The 21,630-nt window shown below is 35.1% G+C and overlaps 1 protein-coding gene across 3 annotated transcripts in view; it reads left to right on the top strand.

Moving 5' to 3' along the window:
• The window catches only part of IMMP2L (inner mitochondrial membrane peptidase subunit 2), a 419,562-nt gene that overhangs the window by 307,344 nt on the left and 90,588 nt on the right, over window positions 1-21,630 (top strand). For all 3 annotated transcript variants that reach the window (XM_053942039.1, XM_053942038.1, XM_053942040.1), the window contains one exon: window positions 16,450-16,552. In XM_053942039.1, the coding sequence (XP_053798014.1) occupies window positions 16,450-16,552 (103 nt within the window). The remainder of the gene's footprint in view (window positions 1-16,449; window positions 16,553-21,630) is intronic.

The raw sequence follows: 21,630 nt of genomic DNA, 5'->3' as shown, positions 1-21,630 counted from the left end.
ATTGAAATATGAGACTGAAGTGAATCATTACATTAAGAAAACTTGGTGTCATGGAAATCTAGAGAAAACTAAGAATTGTAATTGTACCTCTTGTATCAGCTGCATATCAACTGAATACAAATGGTCTGTACATCAGAACATTACGTACTTGTCCATTCCTATTACTGACCTGTCTATAAAATATCCTGTCTCTTACAATTAAGATGGAGTTAGGTTTCACTCTAAAGTATTTCATTTTCTTTCCTGCTGTCTATCTTCCTTAGCTTTTGTGCATTCTTTTTTTTTGGTGTGATATAATAGTGGTAATAAATACTAATGCTAATGTTATGGATGCAGGAAATGCTCCTTTACTGGTTGTTATTGCTTTGAATTACCCATTCCAGATGTTTAATAGTGTTTTCATGATTTTTTTCAGTGTGTTCAAAAGTTGCTATCCAAGTCTTTGTACTTGAAGTCTATTTATGGTATATGTATTATTCACATATAAATATTGTTTCCTAATTATCTCTAACCACAGAATTATTAAGCAAGTCTGGAGTTGTACTTTCCTGCATGGAAAAAAAGAAAAAAAAGTAATAATTTTCCTAATATCTTCATCCTGAAAAATCATACTTTCACCAATTTAGTGCCTTATCACCTACCTTTTACTGGGTTGGAGCTTGTACTAATGTGCTCTCAGAGGCACTGCATTTTTTATCAGAAAGGTTGTCATTCTTGAGAAGCAGGTATGGACCACAGCAGAGCTGTGTTGACGGAGGAATTTGCAGATAAAGGATATGTTTTAATGTGCTTTTCACAAAGCTGTGCTTTGCAACCCAATTTATGAAACGGCTGCAACTCGGAGGTATGGAGGAATCTTGCTGGCTGTTGTGAGTAAATGAGATCCTATGAAGACAGTAGAGATCACAGAATCACAGAATTAACTAGGCTGGAAAGACATTTGAGATTATCAAGTCCAACCTATGAACTTACACCACTTTATCAACTAAACCATGGCCTTCAGTGCCACATCCAATCTTTCTTTAAACACCGGAAAGGACAGTGACTTTACCACCTCCCTGGGAAGCTCAAGATTCCAGCTCTACAGAAGGGCTATATCACAGTGAAGTAGTCCTCAGGGTTTTGTGGTGTGTTCAATAAGAAAGGACACTAAGAATTTATTGGACAGACCAATCAACCCTTGCTAGGTGTATCTGTCAGTTGTTGCGTGGGTTCTTAGGGTTGCTTGTTCTTAGAGTTGTTGAGAAAAAGTTGTGGAACCAGTCTAACATATATCAGCCTTTCCCTTGAGGAAACATAAGGGAAGGGGGAAGTGTATAAAAAGCAGTGCAAAGGCCTGTAGAAATATAATAAGAAAAAGAACAACAAAAAAGAAAAAACTAAAACTACGAAATCTGAAATAGAAGTTACTAGTTTGACTGCTGTGAATCTAGTCCTTTTTATTTTCAGGTTTTCTCATAACTGTTTTTAAGCTTTTACTGGTATAACTGGGAAGTCGCTTAATGCTGGCAGTGTGAAAGACTGGGTTAGAAATCCTGCTTTCTACTTCCTTCTCAGTGTCTCTACTGGTAGGTAGTTTTGATGCTGCTAATACTTTTTCTTAGTGCAGCAAGTGCTGTAGTATTTCCACAGCAATATAGCAGGCAGATTTTTAGATATGAGGATTATTTCAGATCTACCAGCTGTTTTTCTGGTTATTCCTTTCTACTGACTTTCCATACTTGTTGTAATATACTTGTAATATTCTAAAAATGAGATACTTGTAACTCATCAGCTCAGAAGCTGAAAAACGAACTGGTTATGCACTGGAGAAAAGCACATATTGTGCTTTTATGTCTTAGGAATTTTGCCAATAGGACATAACAAAGTATGATTGTCCCTATTCTAAACTAGATGTTAACTAATTCATTGAATAGGAAGATCTGGGAATTGCCTGGCAATGACTCTTGCTTTCTGATGCAACATTTCCCCACTTGCTCTCTCTCAAGGCCTGGTGAAATATAATAGAGCTCTAAAGTCATCCTCTCAAGAAATTCATGTGTGTGTTTTTTGCTTTGAATCAAATGTTTGAAGGGTTTTTTGAGCTGTCACATGTCTGTCAGATTATTCCTCTTTCTGTTGTAAAAATTCTCTGCTATGACAGAAAGAACGACTTGCTGAGGATTATACAGTACTGCTTCCTTGCATAGCTGGGCATGAGGAATTAATTACAATCTTAATGCTCAGCAGAAGTGACAGATTATGACTGATGGGGAATTGTGCTGGAGCAGCTCATCTGAAAGAAAGGCAGGGAAAGCTGGCTCCCTTGGCTCCCCTTGCACAATTGGGAAGTATGTGTGTTTTAAAGCATGGCAACTGCAGTAGGAGTCTCTTCAGCCCAGTTCAACACTCCAGCAAAATTTGCAGACCTTTGATTTCTTCTCTGCTATATGCCAGTACTTTATCCTTCACACAGACACACTGCCAGTGGCCACAATGCATCTCTGTCTGGCCACTGAAGAGATGATCAAGGTCCAACATCTGAGATAGAAGCTCTTGCTGCTGGTAGTTGTGACTGACTTGGCGTGTGTGGCACCAAAACCATGTTATTTTATTCCTACCTCCTTTTCTGTTGTGGCGTACCTTCATTCCTGTGGGGAAAACACCTGCAAATCCACTCATCTATGGACTTGAAGGAAGAAGCTGGCAGAAACACATTAATATCAGTATTTTTGCTTTTCTCTTTGTGACCCATTGCCCCTGGTTCAGAAAAAAATGTTGTTTTTTTCTAGTGTTGAATAACAAACATGAGGAGATGGGACTGGGTCTTGTACGCCTAAGTTATTAGAACAAGGCACACAGATTTTCTCTTCATGTACTAGAGTAACCATGATTGCTCGGAAAAAATCAAGACAATAATTGCAGTTAAAACTAATCCTTACAAATAAAGCCACACAAGTGGTCAAATAATGAGTATTGGGCCTTGTATAATCTGAGTTTTGTTGAACAGCCTCGCACAAACCTATTAATCTTCAATACAAATTATTCTAATAAATGTGGATAGTCATGCTAAATCTTCTCTACCTTTTACTGGCTTCTCTATATGGGTAGTAAAGTCTTGTATGTGGAACTTACACATAGCTATATTATGTTCTTTCAAGAACAAAATTACAACCATGTGAGAAGCTTTGTTTTGGTTAGGACAATATTGCAAAATTCTGTGAAAACATGCAAACAATTTCTGCTGGTTTGAGTCACCAGACTATGATAACTGATTTAATAGTCTGCAATTGAAATTTTTAATCTTTAAGTACTTTAATTCTACAAGACATTAGACTGAAGTCTTATTCTTGATCCTTTTGCTTTTCATGATACCTGTAAAATTTCAACTTTAAAATGTGTACTGACAAAAGGCAATGAAAAATTTCAGAGTAATATTCAAGTAGTGATACAATTCATGTTTATCATTTTTTCTTCTTTCTCACTCCTCAGATTCAGCTTTTGGCTGAATTACTGAGCCTTACACTTTGCTAAAGCAGGTGGAACCTGATATTCGTTATTTCAAAATATGTTTAGCAACATATACTTTGTTGTATTTCAATCCTAAATTTATATTTTTTTCTGGCCATCATTAGTAGAAATATTTTTGACTTTTATTGATATTTTTCTTCTTTTCTGCTATTTATAAATAAGAATTTGGAGTTTGTGTCTGTCTCAGACTATTTTGACTAGGCGTCTTCCTATCATTGCACTCTCACTTATTTAGCACCATCTGATCATGCTGATAACACTTTTCTTTCTAGAAATACCAACATGCTGGGATTTTCTGTTGCTATAGAAAAATATCTATTTTTTCCCAGTCTCATGATGCAAGATTGTAAAGCAAAGTCAGAAATGCTTCCTTTGTAGCATTTGGTATCTTAAAAGAAGAAATACAAAAATTCCCTTCTTGACAAGTATTTCTTAACACTACAAGATTCAGTAGGTTATTCAACATACTTGTGTTCCTGCTAACACAAGGGAATGACAAGGAAGTTATTGTTATGGCCAGATGCAGAATTAGATATTTGAAATCATCAGAGAATAATTCTGAGGGCTTTTTCAATAATTACTATTGAATGAACATTTTCTTGGTTCAGTAACATTAAATGGGAAAATATATTTGAGAAGGAGAATGCGAGAAATACAGCCATTTAATGAAATATCAATTGACTCAGTGATGTGAGGTTATTGAATGCAGTGGAAGTATTAATGAGGGCAGTGCCCTTTTCTTTTGCAGGTAGTTCAGATTATCTTTTTGAAGATCTTTGGTTTGAAAATTTTACTGCTTTGCAGGCTTTTATTTTTAACAAAACAATATGAAATTTTGTTGGTTTGAGAAAAAAGAAAACTGATATTAACATCTACTCCTAAGAGCAAAGATCACCTATATAAATTTTTTTAGGTTCCATGATGTATTTCTTTACTATTTCCCATCACTGGGCTGCAGATAACTGAGTTCTTCCAGAAAAAAAAAAATTATTCATGAGCTCATGTGGCAAACAGAAGGCTGCTCTGAAAAGTATTAGACTTTTCCTAAATTAAGGATTTCTCTTTATTAGATTTCCACTGATCTAAATGTGTAATTCCAAAACTGAAAAACTAAGAAAATATTCAAAATATAGAGCTACCTTAACAGTGTAGGAGTATAATACCCCTAAATGATGCAGTCAGTTCTTGCTTCTTGAGACATGATTTTAAAGATGGACATAGAAAGAGGTTGAAAACAAAAACAATGCTGATGGACCAGCTGAACTATTAATGAAATCCTGCAGTTCAGAAGCAGAGGCATTTTACATGAGAGATTGATCTATAAAAGACAGAAGAAAGTCTTTGTGCAGCAGATAGTTAACTTATGGAATTTGTCCCAGGATTCTTTGAAGGCAGACAGTATAAGCAAATACAAAAATTGTTTAGACAAATTCATGGATAACAGATCAGTAAGCAGATACTAAGATAAATAGACAACAATGTACAATCAAACATCTCTCATAGATTAAATCTCAATGCTCATGGAGAGAAATCAAGCTAATGTGTTTTACATGGGCACTGTCTACTTTTCCAGTTGTCTGGAGACAGACTATTGTCCTATATGGACTGTTGCTCAGACACAGAAATAAGGCATTTCTTACAATCTTCATAAAAGATTAATGATGAGTAATGATTTTTGGATATACCATAACATTATCGTATACACCAAGAAAAAATAGCATCTATGGTTAGATATGCATCTAGTAACACAAAAAAAGATTTTTTTGGCTGCTTACTTCAAATTGCAATTGTTTATTTCTGTAATTTGAAAGTTCAATCTGAAAGACCACCACCAGTTCAAAAGTAGGTATCTGCAGCCTTCTACATATATATGCTCATGTCTTTTAATAGAAGACATATTAAACATATTGCCTTTTAAGATTTTTTATTGCATTTAAATATTTTTGAGTTTTTAAACTCATAATCATAACTTGTATTGTAAAAATACTAATTCATTTATCCATACGTGGTAATATTTTTTATTACTTACTTGTAAGCTTCTCAATTATCTTTGTGAAATAGTGTTCTTTAAAAAAGAAAATACAGTTCTAAAGAAAAAGTAATAAAAGAGATTTTTAAATATTATTCCCTAACAAACATAAATAGAAGAAGATGTGAAGTTTCAGGCTTCCAATGTACAAGGAATAATAACTCTCCCCCTTCCATCAATTAAAAAAAAATCAAAACAAAACACCTTGAAAACACTTATTACACTAAGGGTTCCTCATTTTGCATACGCTGCCTAAAGCAGATTAGAAAATTGTAATACCTTTGATTAATCCTGAGCAATAAAGAAAGCATAGCAATTAGCTCCTTTGTGAGAAGTGTGTGGCTGGGGAATTATTTCTTACCGTTGGACCTAGGCAGAGGTATTGCCAGACTCTTTTAGCAGTCACAGGTCTTCAAAAATCTAGCCCAGTAAGCTGTAACAGTGATGAGGAAGCAATACTGCTATGACCACCTCTGTCACCACTTTTTGAAAATAAGAGCATTATTTTTCATTCAGAATTTCCTTAGGAGAGAAACAGGGTTGTCCAAGGTAGTAGATGCCATGATTTTCCCCTCTGGGATACAAAGAATTTTAAAACCTTTTGTTTTCTCCTCTACTCCTGTGCATCATTTCCTCCTCTCACAGAGCCTATTTGTTGGAAGACTGGCCTGGCCAGCAACCTCCATTATGAGGCTGAGTAAATACACAAAATAGGTAACCAAAGGTCAGCCTGCAGCCTCTCCCATGATAGTGTATGTCACAAAAGTAATGGCAGAAGAACTGCTAAGAGAGAGGATTTGGGTGAGTAGAAAAAGTGAGTTCAAAGAGAAAGAATTTTATAGAGAGCTGTGTTTAATAATTGCAGATTCTGCAGGCTAGAGTTTTGCTGCTGAGTCAAATTTTAAAATCCACAAGTTAAAATCTAGAAAAAAGTTTGATCATCTCTTTTCTTAGGCTGGCAAAGGCATTACTGAGAGAAACATTTCTACATGTATTGCAGAAAGAGAGAAAATAGAAACCATTATATATCAGGTGAAATTTTCATCTTGGTAGTACCATAAATCTTAACATTTGGAATTCACTTCAAAACCATTGCCTTTGACTCCTTAAAATGTACCTAAAATGAAAATGTTCTCAGTTAATTCAATATTAATAAAAAAGGGTGTAGGATGCAGGAATTAATATTTTTGATTGCAATACCTCTTTGGGCTATATATGTCCTCCCATTATTACAGGTATAGTTTCCAATTTGATAATGATGTCAGGGTTTGTTAATTTACTTAGTTGACCTGGAATAGCAAGTAAGATTTTACCTTGGTAAAATGATGAAGTTAATGATAATGAATCTAACAAATTATTCCCATCTAATATATGATATAATACGATACTGTTAATATCTGCTAATGATATTAGCAAAAACCTGTCATGTTAATTATCAATATAATCTAGTAGAGAAATGTGAGAAGGTAATGAAATGATACACTTATGTGGTTAATGGGATTTTTATCAAAAGAACCAAAGTGAATAATTTTCATAATCTTAACTTGAAAGGGCACAGTGTTGGCAGTTGGAATCAGGCAGATTCACAAGTGAAAGATTTGTGGAGAAAAATGAGATATTGTATGTTTTCTTTCTCCTGGATCAATAAGCTGGTTAGCCATCTAAATGAAAGTTATGCAACCAATAAGGATTGCTCTGTTTTTCAACACAAAATTACTGTTTTTTATTTGTTGCAAATTTTATCCTGAAAAGGATTATAGTTCTTCTGATTAAGAGAATATGGTAAGCAAAAGACTGAAGTAGTTTCAGTATTCCAAATGGGAGTGACAGATTTGTGTAAAAGTGTGTAGTAATTTCTATTCACATGCATCTAGTATATGCAGTCATTGTTAGATAGTATCCACTGACAAATAAATTGAAAAATACATACTGATTTTAAATATAGAATTTTGTAATTCTCATTTTAAATAATAATGTTCTCAATATAGTTAGAGGTAGTAATGTAAATTATATATGGACCTTGAAAGCAATATGGTCCTTGTACAGATTTTCCACAGTACCACCTTTGCAGTATTTTGCTTTACGTTTAATCAATCCAGAAAAAAACCAAAAAACCCCAAAACATAACCCAAAACCAACCAACCAACCAACCAACAACTCTCCCCCCCCAAAAAAAAACAACAAACAAAACACTCCAAATTCAACCCAGATTCTGGACTTATCTCTGTTATTTCACTAACAGGTTTGCAGAAGTCATCCATAGTTTCATTAAAATTCACCAAAACTGTATTTTCCTGAATGGGTTGAGGAGATCTGCTGTGGAAAGGATCATAAAATAAGAATGCTGCTAAAGCTAGAACAGATGAAACACATGCAGGGAAAAGAAAGTGGCATACAATATAAAGAGTATAGGGTAGAAGGCCCAAGAACAAAACTATTCACAGATGTTATAGGAGAAATTATAAAGTTGTCTCTGTGAGGGAAGGTGCTGTTAGTTGATCTTAGCAGTGGGAGCAATATAGTTCTGCATTGCTGGGACAAGCAATATTAAATGATTCATGCCTCCTGACTAGGTAAGCAAAACTCTCAGGAAAAAAAGGAAATTCCTGTGCTGCTGAGTGTTATGTGCATGGGGATCTGCAGTGACCTTTTAGAGTTCCTGAAGGGAGGTCATATGAATTGAAAAAAATACAGAAAAACAATGTAAGTCTGGATATTGGAATCATAAATAGTGACTGCACATGAATGAAAAGAAATTTTACCCAAGGAGAAATTATTTCCTTAAAATCCAGATCTCCTGGCATTGCTGGTAAGTGCTGCCTCTAGAACTCTACAGTTCACAAGACGTAGAAAGGAGCTTCTGTCAGCTGTAGTTTTTTTGAATCATCTTACAGAATGCTTGCCAGCACCAGGGTAACAGACCTTTGTGATACACATACCTACATATTAGTAAAAGTATCAAGAGGGGCAAAACCTAGGCCCTAGATAGACACTATAAAGCAGAAAAATAAATTCTAGAAATGCTATCCACTCATATTATTATCCAAGATCAAATTAAATTATAGCTTTGGGAAAAATTCTTAGTGAATGGTGGAAATAATGAAAATTTTCTCCAGAAAGGGATACATGAAGGTAAAGAGCATTGAGATAAAGAATTTATCATGTGCATTGATCATACAGAACAGCAGCAGCTACCTCATTAAAAAGCTTCAAAATTCAGGAAAGAAAGGAAGAAAGAAACAACAGAAAAATGAATTGCATTGACATATGCCTTCAACATAAACTTGAGCAATTATCTGGGAAATTATGTCATATTAAGGGAGTTAAGAGACCTTAATGGCTCCTTCTAAGTCTTTGGTATGTTTTGGTCAACTATATCTGGATTCAGAAGTATGATTAGCATCATTTTTCTGGTAAATTGGGCTATGAAAGATACTTTTGCTCTTAGCAATGATATAATAAATTTTGTGAATCTCACAAGCAATGATCTCATATCTTTTCACTCTTATAATTACTTCTAGTCTCTTTCTTGTTACATTTTCCTCTCTCATACAAATAGGGTGTTAACAAGGCAATGTCAGGCTTGAAGTGAGTCTCTCTCATAGATGAGCTGGCTTATTCTTTGTCCTTTCAATCATATTATAATTTTAGATAAATGTGCACAAATCCAGTAATTTTCCTGAATACCACGTGTTTTAGAAGTTGTTAACTGCATTATGCTGATGCTGGTGAAGCAAGTAATGGGTAAATCACTATGTTTTTTAAGAATGACATGCTTTGTGAGAAATTAACTAATTAATGAAGCAGAACAACAAACATCTCCTGTACTTTCCATATTAGATTTCTGCTTATTTGTAGCAAGCACTGTTGAGTTACAGGAACCTGCACTGGTGCACTTTGGTAGGAATGCTTTAGCGGGGCAAAAAAGGGATAGCATTTGTAGTTCAGCTTGCTTTAACTGCTTTGCTTATTTATTAAAAAGGGGGTGTTTTTGTAATCATAATTCTGTTCCAAATGAGGAAACCAGTAAGTTAGTATTCATTTTTTCCTGAGACTTCAAAATATTTAATGGCAACAAGTAAAACAGACCTTATGTAATTAAAAATCTGCCCAGTTATAGGCAGAGGGAATCACTGCCTCCGTAATAGCTATTCCTAATATCACTGAATGGGATTCCTTTGTTTCAGATTGTGTCATCTCTGTCATTTACATGTGTCTTCCTTTGTGGGTTCCCTTATCAATATAGCAGGTCTGGCTTATGAAGCAATACCTCCAGCACTTTCCAGGTTCTGAGTTTGGATGCATTTTTTTATAGTCAGCCCTCTAAATAACTGGTGGATCTGCAGGTTATATGGAAAACAGATTTCAGCTCTGAGGCAAAAGTTAATAGCTGCACTCATGCATAGTCTGTAGGTGTCCTTCAGAAAAAACCATTTAGTTTCTTCATATAAATAATGCTGCCTTTATGTCTTTATGTATGTGTAAGGGAAGAGTTAAAGTAGAAAGGCACAGATGGCTGTATGTGTGTGTTGGAAGTGAAAAAGGAGATTTCTTAGGAGCTGGAAGGTGTTCAGTGTCATGTGTAAGATTCCCTGCAGTGATACTAATAAAATTTACATGTTATATTGCAGTAAGGTTCATGTTTTGGGATCTGGGTGTCACTTGAAATTGAATATCTTAACATTTGGTCATTCTGTGAATTTGATTAAGATGGATGTATGTGGAAAAAATTCCACATTTTGGTGTATTGATCCTGGCTGAATGCCAGGTGCCCACCAAAGCTGCTTATTACTCTCCTCCTCAGCTGGACATAAGAGAAAAAGTGTAACAAAAGTCCTGTCGGTGGGGATGAGGGCAAGCAGAGATCACCAGTTACCAACTTGGGCAAAATGGACTCAGCTTGGGGAAATTAGTGTATTTCATTACCAAGAAAATCTGGGTAGATTTAAAACACCTTCTTCCACCATTCCCTTCTTCCTTGTTTCAACTTTACTTTCAATTTTTCCCCCTCTTCCCTCGCAGTGGTGCAGGGGAACATGGAATGGGTGTTGTGGTAATTCATCATATCTATGCTGGCTCCTTTCCCCTCAGGGAGAGGACTCCTCACACTCTTCTCCTGCTTGATCTTGGTGTTTCTCTGATGGGACAGTTTCCACCATGAACTTTTCCAACGTGACTCCTTCCCACACTTTGCAGTTCATGAACTCCAGCATGGGTCCCTTCTGCTCAGTGCCGTCCTTCGGGAAGGAATGCTCTAGCGTGGGTCCTCTGTGGGGTAACAAGTCCTGCAGGAAAACCTACTCCAGCATGGACTCCTCTCTCCATGGGGCCACATGACTGCCAGAAGCCTGCTCCAGAGTGAGCTTTCCTTGGGGTCACAGCTTCCTCCAAACATCTGCTTGATCCAGTGTGCGGTCCTCTGTGGGCTGCAAGTGGAACTCTGCTCCACCATGGACCTCCATGGGCTGCCGAGGGACAGCCTGACTCACCAGGGTCTGCACCAGGATCTGAAAGGGAATTTCTGCTCTGGTGCCTGGAGCACCTCCTCCTCCTTCATCACTGACTGCACACTGGTGTGTGCAGAGCTAACTTATATTATCACTCTCTTGGTGAAATTACCATTGTACAGCAACTTTTCCCCCTTTACTCCGTTATCCCACAGGCCCTATCACTACTGTAGACAGCCTTGGCCATGGCCAGCAGTGGGTCCATCTTGGAGCTGGCCAGCATTGGCCTTTTTGGATACAGAGGAAGCTTCTGACAACTTCTCACAGAGCCTGCCCTGTAGACCTCATGCTACCAAAACCTGGCCATGCAAACCCAATAAACATGTACAGCAATTTGTTGCTTGGAGAAAGCTGTTCTTAAGTATGATAGAAACTACCTATTTTACAAAAGAGTTTGTATTTTATCTCCTCTGCAAACAGGACATTATCTACAGTGTTTGTTCCCTGTTGACACCCAAAGATATGCAGATTGCTGAGACCTTTGGATTTCTCAAGGTCAAATCAAACTGAAGGCAATCATTCCTCATCCAGCTTAGCTGAGCCAAGTTGCTTGCTTTGGCACTGCTACTGCATCCTAAAAAAGCAGATTTTTCTTGCTTGTGGGCAGGTGGTTAGAATACCATATAGAGCTCATTTTTGACTGTCAAGATTGAAATTATTTCTCAGCCAAGGATAGCTATAAGTACATCTGTTAGCTATTAAATTGTGGAGGAAAAAAAACCAAAAAAACTTTGCAAAGGTTCAAAATGTACCTCATATGTAAGAAAAAAGTAAATCAGAATTTCAGACCAACTTCTGTAAAAATGTCTAAAAAGATAAATGCAATTCCATTATGTTCTGAACAAGAAAATGACTGCAACTCTGGTAGACCCTGTTCTTAAGCCAATGAGACTTCAACTACAGTTTGAGCAGCAGTGCTCAGGTGATTTTTACTAATGTGTCAAAGACTGCAGTAAAACCTGAAATTATTTTTTTTTTGCTCACACCAGTATGATTTCTAACAGATGTTTGGATTCTATATATCAAAATCGGGGTAATTTGATGTCTTTGCCTGCAATATTGCTAAAGCAAACCATTTAAATGGGAAGAATTAGAGGTGTTAAGTATTTTTTATTTTTTATTATTAGCTAGTAAATTTAAGAAAGTGAAAGACTACTCTTCATTAGTAGAGGCTTTGTGAAGTTTAAGAAATTGTTCAGTAATTATAACTCATGCTAATGAATTAGACATGAAATTAACAAATAGTAAGTTAATTATTACTTATAGCAATTTTTCCCTTAAGAATTCGTCCAGATATCTTCTGAATTTAATTAAAAACTTCATGTGTGAGACCTAACAGAGGTCATGGTTACAGCCATGGTTACAGAGAAATGAGTCTAAGGATGCTCAGCTAAGAACAAAAAATAGAAGTTTGTATTTCTTTCAAAATATATTATTGACTGCAATTCCTTTGTCGCAAAGACCTTTCACAAGGAATTGATGTAAAATTCCCGATGAGCTAGTAGTGCTTTTAAATTGATATTTGCCTTGAGGAATTTTAGTTTTGCAGCCATTGTTAAATAGTACTAGAAGCATTCCAAAGTATTTTTTCAGTTTGAATTGTATTTATTTTTCACTGAACTATTGGTCATTACATTTAAAACTGTTATTCATTTACATAGATCTAAACCCTCAAATGTGATAGCAGTAGTCTGCAAGGCTATCCTTAAGAAATAGGGTGGAGTCAACATTTTTCAAAAATGTTTGTGTTGGCCTTGTAGCATTTGGCCTGTAGTAATTTGGCCTTGTAGCATTGCATGAAATGATGGACAATAGTTTTATTTCAGCATGCCCAGCTGAAGTGTTTAACTAGTGAAACAAATAAATGGTAGTTTGTACATTTATATCAGGAGCCATATTGCCACTGCAGCACACACACGTAGTCTCTTCCATGCAATTTAGGTCAGAGATTAAAATTTCTGCAGGATTCATGGAAGAGAGGGACAATGACTAATTTTGACTATGAATCAATTTGGGTTCTCTTCTTAGGAAAGAAAACCAAGTTTGTGCATTTTTATTTTAAAAGTATCAACATAGTCTTTGCAAGAGTAACTAAAAATAACCTACCATTTTGAACCAAACATGGCTTTCTAAAGCCTGTAGTCTGGTTTGTTTGCAAGAATACTTTATTGCTCTATTGTGGAGTAACTCAACGATGAAATTATTTTAAAAATGAAAACCAATATCAAGAAACAGATGATCCAGCTCACTGTAACATGAGCCTCTGCTATGGTTTGTTATTAATGCATGCAGTAAAAATCTCAAATAGAAGTTTGTTTTCAAACTTGTTCCAAAATTCCAAAGTGTTCCACGGGACAGTGTTTGCAGTAGTAGTAGTATTAGTATTGCTACTATAGTAGTAGTAGTAGTAGTAGTATTGCTAGAAAGAATACAAAGTCCCCAGATAACTGCCTCGTGCAAATACTACAGTAACATTTTGAAGCAATAGTTCTAGGAAAATAGATTTTCTTGCCTCTTTTCTGTTCACAGGTATGTGGGCACTTATTTTTTACAATATAAATTTTTTCTCTTGAGCATACATGTGGGCAAAATCTGAGGATTTATATAACCCATAGATGAAATGGCAGAAGGTTTTACATTTAACTGCTGAATTTAAGGGATTTATTCATGAAGTATCACTCTTATCTACTAAAGAAGACAATTAGAACTGCTGTTTTTGTTTCTTTTTAATTTCTTTTTTTCTCCCCTATACTCTTAATATGTTTATTAACATTGTAAATTTTAATTATATTTCCTCTAAGTAAAAACTACTAGTATACAATAATCCACTTTTTTCAGTATGAGAATTTGTATAGAATCCTTCTTTAATCACTACAAGAGACTTTATTTTTGCATAATTGTAGAAAAATATTCTGGTTTTTGATGCTTATCTCAAGAGTAAAAAAGAAATATGTATTTACCATGTTTTAGAAATAATAAAAAGAACCAGTTATGGTTACTGCACTCTGTAATCTTTCTCTTTTTGCCTTAGGCCTTAAAGAACACACCATACGCCTGTGTTAACCCTTAGATTTTCACTGAAAATCTAAGTCTCTGAAAACCTTTGCAAAACCTATCCATGCTGACCATTTTTTTCCCCCTCCAATTTTGTTTCTAAGTACTCAATTACAAAACTTTTTTTGCCTTCCTCTTAGTGATTTCCCAATCATAATAAAGGAGGAGATTATCTGGGGATAAGAGATTGTGTCAGGTCTGAAATTGAGTCACTGACTGGCCTTTGCCATATTATTTTCCTGACATTTATGAGGGAAACATGCCAGCAGAATTAACTTTCAAATCCTTTCACCCTCTGAGTGAAATTCCATCTTGTACATTAAGTCTGTAAGGGTACAAAACTTTATCACAATATACTCTTGTGTATTCAGGAGGATGAATAGAAGAGAAAATTAAATATTTTTTAAGCTATTGTTTGCCTTTATCACTGATGGAAGAGACCCATTTAATAATTTTCAGAAGTGTCTAATCAAATAGCAGAATTAATGAACAACTCTCAACCTATACTTAAAACATTTTACTAGTAAAATATATGATACTTTGTAAAAGGAACTATCAATGAGATGGAGCATTATGAAATCTAAAAACATAAATAATTTTATTGTCCAAACTGTATGCCATATCTCTTGGAAAAAAAAAAAAAGATAAAGGATTTGCATAGTAGTAAATGGCTTTTTTAGCATAATTGAACTATTATAGCATACTTACTGTATTTAGGAAATCCTATATTTACCAGCTAGGACAGTTTTACATTTTTGCTTCAATGGTTTAGGAATTTAGTCTTGAATAATGTGTAATAATATGGAACTGTTCTAGAAAAAGAGAAGATCAGTCTTTTTCTTTTCTGCAAATAAGCTATTATTTTTTCAGCTTTCATTGAAAGTACATGTAGAATTCCATTTGAATATAGTACTGGAATGCTCATCCTTTTAGCTGCCAAAAAATAGCTGTTTGAAAAAGGATTAGTCAGATTTTGTGACTTGCAAATAAAGTAATTATTATTTTTATTTGACTAATATAGTCAAAGTTAATAAAATGCACTTTTGAGGATTCCTTATTCATCTAATATTTTATGGCCTCCAGGTTATTGATTAGCTTGTCCTTTTAACATACTCACCCTCTCCCCCAACCAAAACAAACTTCCCCAAACCCAATATTTTTCATTTTGACTGGTGAATATCCCTGATTAGTGCTGTTGCACAGTCCAGCTGAATCTCCTGGTGAGGATGGTTTTCTCCCTCCAGTTAAATTTTTTTTAGTTTTAGAATGTGTTCCTTCTGCTCTGAGGGCATATCTTCCAGACAATGAAAAGCAATGAGCAGCTGGAGGCAATAAGCTAGATCAAAAGTCTGTTTCTGTAGATGGACAGACTTGTTTATTCAAAACTAAATAAGAGGTATCACTATTCATAGTCCCATCTGTAAATTCTTCATCCTGGTAATAATTCAGTGTGCATGGCAATTGCTATCTGGGGCTAAAGCACGACAACATCTCTGCGTGAATGATTGCAGAATAACAGGTCCCATCTGAAAGAAAGCAGAAGTGTGTGGTAGAAGGCAGATTGGCATTGTGAAAATGACAGCTACTTGGGGAACTAAATACAGGAATTTTGCATCCTCTGCACCTCAGCTTTAGTACTAATCTGTAGTTTGTCATTTTGTAATACTGGGACATGCTGCAGCAGTATGATTTTCTGTAGAGGATGGCATCAATGTCATTTTTCTTCATCACTTGGCCTTCTCTTAAAGGTTTTTTTAAAGTTTATCTTGTTTAGCTTGTTACAGCTGAACGAATCCTACCCCCAGGACAGAATGAGTGCAGGAATCTATGCTCTGAATCTGAGGCCAGTTCAGATACAACAGTATATTTTTGATGAAGAAAAACAGTCTTAAACTGTATCATTATGTGACTGCAACATGTGGATGCTTACTGGTATTTACCTGAGATAAAATTTGATAGTTCAAAATTTTGTTCCTACAGAGGTGAAGTTAATGATCTGTTAATTATATTTAACTGAAAAGTCTCTTACTTTCTTGTGTTGTGATTTCTGACAAAACAATGTAGTAAACAGGCCCTGATAGTGCAACCAGCTCATACAAAATTTTTATATATTTTGACTTGAGTAACACTCTTGAAGTCCAAAGGATTTCAGTGCAGGCAGGTTTTAGCTAATGCTGAGTTGTATGCAAAGTCAAATTCCAAACCCAGAAATATGTGAATTTTTCCCAAAAAAACATTTTTGGGTTTGGGGGTTTTGGTTTGTGTTCTGTATTTGGGGTTTTTGAGGAGTTGTTTTTTTGTTTGTTTTAAAAATCTTTTAAACTAACCATTTTTTCCAATTCTGCTTAGAACCATTGGATACAAAAAAAAGTATGTGAAAGTTCCACATGGTCATATTTGGGTGGAAGGGGATCACCATGGACACAGCTTTGACAGCAACGCTTTTGGTCCTGTAAGTCAATTCTCTTACAAATTGTGCATGTCTTACAAAGTGTGTATGTCACATTTTGCAACTGAAAAACTGTGCATATGTGAAACACAGTGAGTATGAATTGTGATTGTAGTTTTATTATTTTTGTGAGAATTATTAAACTTTATAAAATATCTTGGTCAGTAGATACTGAGTTTTTTCTTAGCTATTATAAAAAAATAAGGACTTCTTTCAATTTCCCACATGGAAGGAGATGTAGTAGAGATTTTAAATTTGGAGGGTTATGCTGGAATTGTAGCCAGAGGGTAAGCCAGCTCCCTGTAGCTGACAGATGCTCCCTGAGGACGTTTTGCCAGCTGATATAACTTGGAATTATTCCCACCTGGGAGCTTTGTCTTTCTTTAGTGCCAGTGCTGGGATAAAGAACTGGGGAACTGTAGCCATGCTTAACAAGTGTTAACAGGTAAATTGGTCAGTGGACAATAGTAGAGATATTTCAAAACTCTTCCCAAAGTAAATATTTAAATTATCTTTGCATATTGAATGAAAAAAAAATATAACCTGTAAAATTTGTGTCTTGATGGGTAAAAGTGTGCACCTTTACATCACGAGGACAGCCAATTCTTTCTCTGAACTCTAGTTTGGGTTTGGTTTTGGCTTTGTTACACTTTGTATAGATTCTTGTTCTTGTTTTAACTTAATCTAGCATGCAGGAAATAGTTGCATAAATTGTGTATCCTGCTGTGGAAATAAAAACTCTTTTAGCCCTATTCCACATGCAGGATTTTCCTCTCTTTTTAAGAGAGAATATTCTTCCAATGTCACAGGGAAGCTGTCAAGATCGGAGTTTTCTACCCTTATGGATTTCATGTCGATTTCATACAGAAGTCATCCCACTGACTAATTGAATTAATGACAAGAAGGACATGATATGAGTTTATCTGGCTTCTTGAACTTTTGCCCAATTATTAAATGGAAATAATTTGTTCTCAGGAAATTAAACAAAATAGGCCCAGTGTCTGATTTGGAGTATGTAATGGTGATGCCTTCTTTTAGTTTGTCTCACTTTTTGTGTGCTTGTATTTCCTGCTGTTTTTCATTATTATTTTCCTTCTGCTATCTTCTAAGATTTCTACCATCTAGTTTTAGAGGTTCTTCCTTGCAGAATAAAGTCAGTCTATCCTGTGTAGGTATTGCTTTCCTCCCTTAGTAAGCTTTTCTCTGTCACTCTCCATTCCCAACATAAATCTTAGTCATAAAGCCACTAATCTTCTTTTCACTTACAAATATATTGCCAATGTAGGCTCAGAGCATAAAGAACCTTCAGCACTTGGACATTGGTTTCAGATTTACAGCAGCTCACACAGAAATTCATACAAGGTAAAATCCTCAAGGTAGGCACCATGCAGCTTTCATGCAAGATAGAATGTTTGGGTAAATCTAAATACCCTCAGATTTTTGCTCAATTCACTGATGTTTATAAATATTAGTAAATCCCCTTCACTAGGCTTTGACCTCACATTAATCATCAATTGTTAGCTAACATCAGATAGTATATCACTTTTCTTACAGCAATGGCACTTTTGAGAGCTAGCAGGACAGGTTTTGACAGTGAATTCTTTATCTTTCTGCAGGAAGAATGACCTTTGTATTGCTTTGATGAATACATTATGGGCAAGTCAGCTGTAAATAGGTATTTTCCTCTCAAATTGAATTAGAACAGCAATCACTGAATGCAAGCAGAAGGCGCAGAAGAGATCACAGTGTTTGAAACTAGCTTCAGAATATTAAAATATAGAATTTTTTTGTGAGTAGAAGAAAATGGAAAGTGTATTTAGAAGGACACACTGCACTCCAGGTTCTTTTCATCCTACACATTTAAGGTTTTAGGTTACTGGGACATTTCTACTGCTCTTCTGTACTCTGGAGATTATTTGCACAAGTGAATTAAAATATTAAAATCACTCTTTCAAGCCATTCAGAAGGTATGTACTTTTTGAAAAAAAATTCTCTCCTAAGACTGCAGCGGTGGTAAGGAACAGACATGGTAAGACATTGAAATGTTTTTCTCCCTTTGTTAGTGTATAGGTCACTTAAGATATTAGGTTAAATGTGTGGCACATTAGGACATGTGTATCACAATTCTGACTTTCAAAATGATGTTTTCTTTGATCAAAAGATGCAGTAGAAATAGTGGGAGGCTTAAGTGGACTGTGTTGTAGGCTACCATTTCTTCTACTTTCATGAGATAGTATAGGAGAAAGGCATTTATAGTGCAGATAGGCTCAGTAATGTTTTGTAGATGAACTTAATGAGTTACATGGGGCATAAAAGGAAATTATAGAAAACCAGATTGAGAACAGATGTTAGAATAATTTTTTTCTCTTGGAGAATAACTCTGTGTAATGGCCTAATGGGTTAGGTTGATAAAGCATAAACCCTGATACCAATCAAGTTCTAAATTAGATGCACCTTTGGAGTGATATGAATTTCTAAACTGCAAAACTTGGCCTGATTAAATTGTGTTTATGTAGTTCATAAAAGTGTTATAAAATACATAATAACTTGTTATTGCTTGGTTTGACAAGACAAAAATTGATTTTTTAAAGAATAGACACATATTTTCCAGAAGTGTGTAAATAAAATGAAAATGTTTAAACTAAGATTTTTAAAGGTTTACTATTTCCTTTCTGCTTAATCTTGTCTTTGGATAAAATTAATACCTTAACTGATAGTGGAAAAATAACAGGGTATCTATGGTTATTGCTGAATTAGAAATGCTATTAGCTTTCTATATGATTAAAACTTAGATATTAATTACCTTTTCTTAATCTAGGACTAAATTAATTAGCTCATGGCTATTGTACATTGGCTTTTAAAAAAATGCTTTGTGTAATACTGGATAGCAGATCATACATAATACTATTGCTTTAATACTGATGTGTTTCAGGTTTGGAAATCTGTCAGCCATTCATAACAGTGAAAATAGCTGTTTTGAATAGAAGCCAATACTAGAGAACTTGCATATTTTTACTATTATTTAAGTGGTAAAAAATTACATATTGTTAGATTTTTTTTTTCAGTTACCAGGACTAGGAAAGAGATTTCTGTTAAATTGATTGTTGCTGTTTCTAAATTCTGAGTCAAGTTTTATAATATTAGGGTAGCATTCCTTATTTGGCATACTACAGAAATATGATAATGAACACCTAATATAATTAAGGTACCACTTGTTGAAGTTTCTTCTTTTTGTTTTCATTTCTGGCAGTTTCCTATTTCATGGATTTTTTTTACTATGAGTAAAAAGTTATTCAACAGCATAGGAAATATAAAAGTAATGTTCCTGGCAATGTTTCTGCTTTCTTAGATCAGAAATGCAGGAGATATTATAAAGAATTGATGAAGTATTAGACTCCTCTGCTGCTTCAAAATTCTTAAAAATTTTAAAGGGTTAACTTTATGCCAGATCAGATATTGTCTTTGCTTGCATAGTCAGTATAATATCAGCATAAAAGCAAAGTAACAATTTCTATTCTGTGTCCAATATTCTGACTAAATCAAGGGAAAAGTCATTATAAACTATACTTTGTGTAGATTATATATTTACACTCTGGCACCCAGCAGTGCAGAGATGGTTATCCAAACAATATGTGAGGGTATCTAAGAAAGAGTTATTAATAAGTGCATGGAATAACTGATATATTCCTAGATATACATATGTGCAATGAGAAGCTCTCTCATAATTTTAAAAGTAGACCAGACAAATTTTATCTTATAATGCTCTTATTTATACATTTACATGTATCCAAATGCCTTCAACCTGTGGATATGAAAGACCTTTATAAAATTAGGCAATCAATGGCAGTCTTTCAGCTGTCATGTATAAGAGCTGAACAAAAGCTCATTAAAGTCAATGAGAGATTTCTATTGGCTTTGATGGCTCTGGATAAAGTTCTTTATGAGTTAACCTGCACAATCCAGTGTAAAGGCAAAAAAGCTATTATCCTCCTTATCTTCCTGGGAAACCTGTGACACAGGTAGGTTGAGTACCTTGTCAAAAACATCTCTTTTGGCCCATCCAGGTCCCTGTCCCAGCCCTTTTCCTGAAAATATATCTATCTTTAATGGGTTTATTTTCAAAACTAAATCTCATTGAACTTGAGCCTAAATTTTTTGTTTGACAGAAGTTTTACATTCACAAGCTTCAAATGAGTAAATTGCTTTTGGTTAGCATTACTGTAGAGGCCAATTTTTATGATTGCCTATTCTGTAGTGTAAATTTGTGGAATAAAATATCTGAAAAACATTTCTATCTGTTTAACCACATTTTCATTTAACAGCACAAACCTGTAGACTGTGGCTAGGAAACTATAAACTAGGGTGACATTGAACAGATTATGCAGGATTTATTAGTTATTTTGATTTGATTTTCAAAGGCAATCATCATCCCTTTCAGCTATAAGATAGGAATGGTTTAACTGTTAACCCTCAATGGGCAAATTCAATTACTAACAGTAGCAGAATGTGGCCTCTTATGATTTTTTTTAGGCTGCTCTATTATTTCTCTCTGTAATTACTGTTAATGAATACAAGTAGTCAGAAGCAGAAAATAAGGAAATTACATTAGACAGTAAGTTGAACTGAAATATGACACTTCTGGTGGAGTGCAGAGGTTCCTGCTGATAAAGGAAATATTTAAACCAAGATGTCCACAGTTTGTGAGAGTGCCTCTGCTTCCTTTGCTCTGTCATCTTCTGAGGGAGGTACAGTGGACAGTTGAAGCAGGAAGCAGATCTCTTTATGTAGTTTTGAATTACTTACATAACAGTAAACAAAGAATACCACATGTCCTAAAAGTGCACATCATCTTAGTGAAGATCTTGCCATCTGGAGAAACTTTCATATGTGAGCTGTAATCTAGTGCAAGGATTACATATCTCCCTGAAATGGAGCAGCGTCTAAGACAAGAGGTGGGAAGAGTTTAACAGCTCCCAGCAGTGCACTGAACATCACTGCATTAAATTGCACAATAAGGCATATAGCTAGGGCACACTTCCCACAGATAGCTCTGCCAGGACTTGAAATACCTGCTGACTCCA

The sequence above is a fragment of the Vidua chalybeata genome, chromosome 5 (genome assembly GCF_026979565.1).
Source record: "Vidua chalybeata isolate OUT-0048 chromosome 5, bVidCha1 merged haplotype, whole genome shotgun sequence".
Lineage (NCBI taxonomy): Eukaryota > Metazoa > Chordata > Aves > Passeriformes > Viduidae > Vidua > Vidua chalybeata.
This window is presented reverse-complemented; position numbering and strand designations above follow the sequence as displayed.